This window comes from Propithecus coquereli, unplaced genomic scaffold, assembly GCF_000956105.1.
Source record: "Propithecus coquereli isolate 6110/MARCELLA unplaced genomic scaffold, Pcoq_1.0 Scaffold18, whole genome shotgun sequence".
Taxonomy (NCBI): domain Eukaryota; kingdom Metazoa; phylum Chordata; class Mammalia; order Primates; family Indriidae; genus Propithecus; species Propithecus coquereli.
The window spans coordinates 11,359,791-11,362,713 of NW_012142745.1; the positions used below are offsets into that span (position 1 = coordinate 11,359,791).

The window sequence follows — 2,923 nt, forward strand, 5'->3', positions numbered from 1 at the left end:
GACTGACTTTTCAAAACGGAGTTAGAATTCAATTTATATTAGGACTCATTTCTGAAAAACCAGATTTTAGAATCCATTCTCATCTAAATCAACTATGAGTTTATAATGTACAAACATCCTAGAATTTTATCTAACTGGCATTACATACGCATTGGCAAACCTATTCCACCATGTTTAAGATAAGCCTTATGAATTTCCCTGCCAATGGTCTTAACAGATTGCAACACAAATGGAAAACTTAGAAACATTATGACATCGGAATAACTCAGAGGCACTGCAAGTCAAATAAAGAATCTCCTGCTATTAGTAGTGAAGTTTCTGGCCGCCCCCCCCACATGGAATAAATACTAAGCACAATACCCACCTCCAACAGGCAATCTTGGGCTACCAGTCACAAACTGGAGAAATAACCTCTGCTGCTCATTATCAAAACTACTGAGAATCTCAAACAAGAACTTCACAGCTCGACTATAGCAGAAATAAATACATCAAAATTAGTCCATCATGTTAAAATAGAGTTTTTAATCACACCACATCACCAGCAACCTCTCACAATTAGACAGATTATCAATTTTAATTATGATTACATGTAAATTCCCATTACAATGCACTCTGAAATCAAATTTGTTTTTGTTGTTACAGCTGAAATCAAAATGGAATGATTACTGTTGTAATAAATGAGACTTGATCTGGTATTGTAGGTATTTCTGCTTTACTATATTTAATAATGGGTAATAGGATTAAACCTGTATTTCCTACCCCCCAATATTTTCACAGAAGTACTTCAAAAAGAACCCCTTAGGTCTTAAATTTCAGTCTTGGGAGAAATAGGGCCAAAATATCAGTAAGCCTCCTTTAACAGGCAGACAAATTTTTGAATGACCTCCCCCCAAACTTTTGTTCACATACACACTCCCCACCCTCCAAAGTCTTGATTAGCAATTTAAAAATTGGCAGATCCCAGTATTTACCTATCGTGAGTATAACCGTGATCAGGCCTACAGCATTCCATCAATGTCTTTGCATCCCAAGTGTCTGCTTTACTGCCACACAGGAGCTGATCCAGCTGGGAGTTTAAATAAGGGTATAGAATTACTAAGGAAACATCTTGCCTACCTGAGTGAAAATAAAGGACGTGTACCACATGAGAGTGTCAGTTTCAGTACTGAAACCTTCTGCTTGAGATCTCCTTACAAAATGTACTCTTTCAATACATTCAGAGATTCCATTTCCTTTCCAGGTGCATACTAGTAGGTATGCTGCCCATTTGCAGGGACTGGGATCTGGAGAAGCCTTTGATCTCAAACAAAATACACCTGGATACAAGCCCTTGATTTCAGTCTTCCAAACTCTTCTCATTACTTTAGAGGCTTTAAATTAATAATCTGCTTCTAATCTGGGAGATTTTTATAAATCTTGGGTTTCAGAAACAAAAGGGTAAACAATAACAGAAGCAAAGAGACAGAAAATTGAGCTGGACAGAGAAATGGAAGAAAGCTAACTAAGACATAAAAAAGGGTACGTCTTTACACTTTGTAAAGAAAGGCACATCTATGCCATATGGTTGTTTGTATGGGACCAACAGAGACATTACAGAACAAATACTGAAAAGAAATCAAGAAATGCTTCTGTGTCCTTAGAAAATCTCAGGTCAGTTTCCAATTAAACCATTTTTCCCCTCTCCAATTGCCCAATTGTGGAAGACTATTTTTGAGAAAATCCAGTTCAGGGCAAATGAAATTTAGTTTATCTACTAGGTATCACTTACTGTCCAGTACCTTATATATGTTTAATTTGCACTATCCTGTCAGATAGGGGTTATTCCAATTATAGATAAAATAGTCCTATTAGATACAGTAACTTGGGTAAGGTCATACAGCTAAGGGGTAAGGACCAGGATTCAATTCTAGAGGCAACACTTGCTGATTTCAATTCCAGGTGACATGTAGTGCCTAAAAGAACTAAGGATTCCAGATGCTCGATTAAGCAGCAAATCAAAGTGGACATAAAAAAAATTAGGATTAAAATGCTAAGTCATTCAAAGATTTCCAGATACAGTCAGTAATGATTGTGTACTCTGAAACTAGTATTCAAAAAAATAAAGTTTCCAAATTGGGGGACCTAACACATTCTATAGCCTTTCTATGACATCTCATTACCAGTGAATAGTTCTTTGGGATTGTTGTGATTCAAAGTAAAGATGGCTGGGGAGAACCATGCACAGAAATCCATTTTTTTTCATTCTCAGAAGTATTCTCTGTTTTTTGGCAATTAGATAATTTGCAACACTTCCTTAAAGCTTCAAGGACTAATTTTGATGATGAAACAATGCCTCATCCAATCCAGGAAGTTTAGTTTTCATTGCCATAGACCGATGGTTCTCCCAGCAGCCACAGCAGTACAGAAATATGCAGAGCACGCCACACACAGCACAAGTCCCATTCTCCACTGAGACACTATCCCATGTGGCATCCAGGGTCTCAGCTGACAAAGATGCTATGCTGACTGGGTCACATGTTCCCTAAGAGAGAACACCTATTTTAACATTCTTCCTTGCTCGGGCAATGTCCTTGTCTTTCACAAACATCCATGCCCTGCTTCCAACCCCCATTTTTTGTTTTTATGCAACAATGGGGTCTGTGACTACACAGCAAAAAAATACTCCACTAAGATAATTACAGGTACAGAACTAGAAATAATCATGTCTTTTAGACATAAGCTACTCACTTCCTCCGGGTAGAAGTACTGAAGATGACTGAGTGGGAAGACTGATTCAAATCCATCTCTGAACGAATCAAATTGCCTAGAAACGCCTTCATTTAGTGCCCAGAATATAACCAGCTGCAAAAAGGAAGGTTTTTAAAAACATTGTGACAAGATTTCAAATCTCTTTTTTAATGTGACAAAGTACAGAGAAACACTC

General features: G+C 37.5%; 1 protein-coding gene across 1 annotated transcript in view; it reads right to left on the reverse strand.

Moving 5' to 3' along the window:
- TRIP12 (thyroid hormone receptor interactor 12) overlaps positions 1-2,923 on the reverse strand; it is a 196,259-nt gene that overhangs the window by 11,541 nt on the left and 181,795 nt on the right. The window contains exons 38-40 of the mRNA XM_012642477.1: positions 2,728-2,841; positions 972-1,066; positions 365-468 (exon numbers count right to left, since the gene is read on the reverse strand). Of these exons, the coding sequence (XP_012497931.1) occupies positions 365-468; positions 972-1,066; positions 2,728-2,841 (313 nt within the window). The remainder of the gene's footprint in view (positions 1-364; positions 469-971; positions 1,067-2,727; positions 2,842-2,923) is intronic.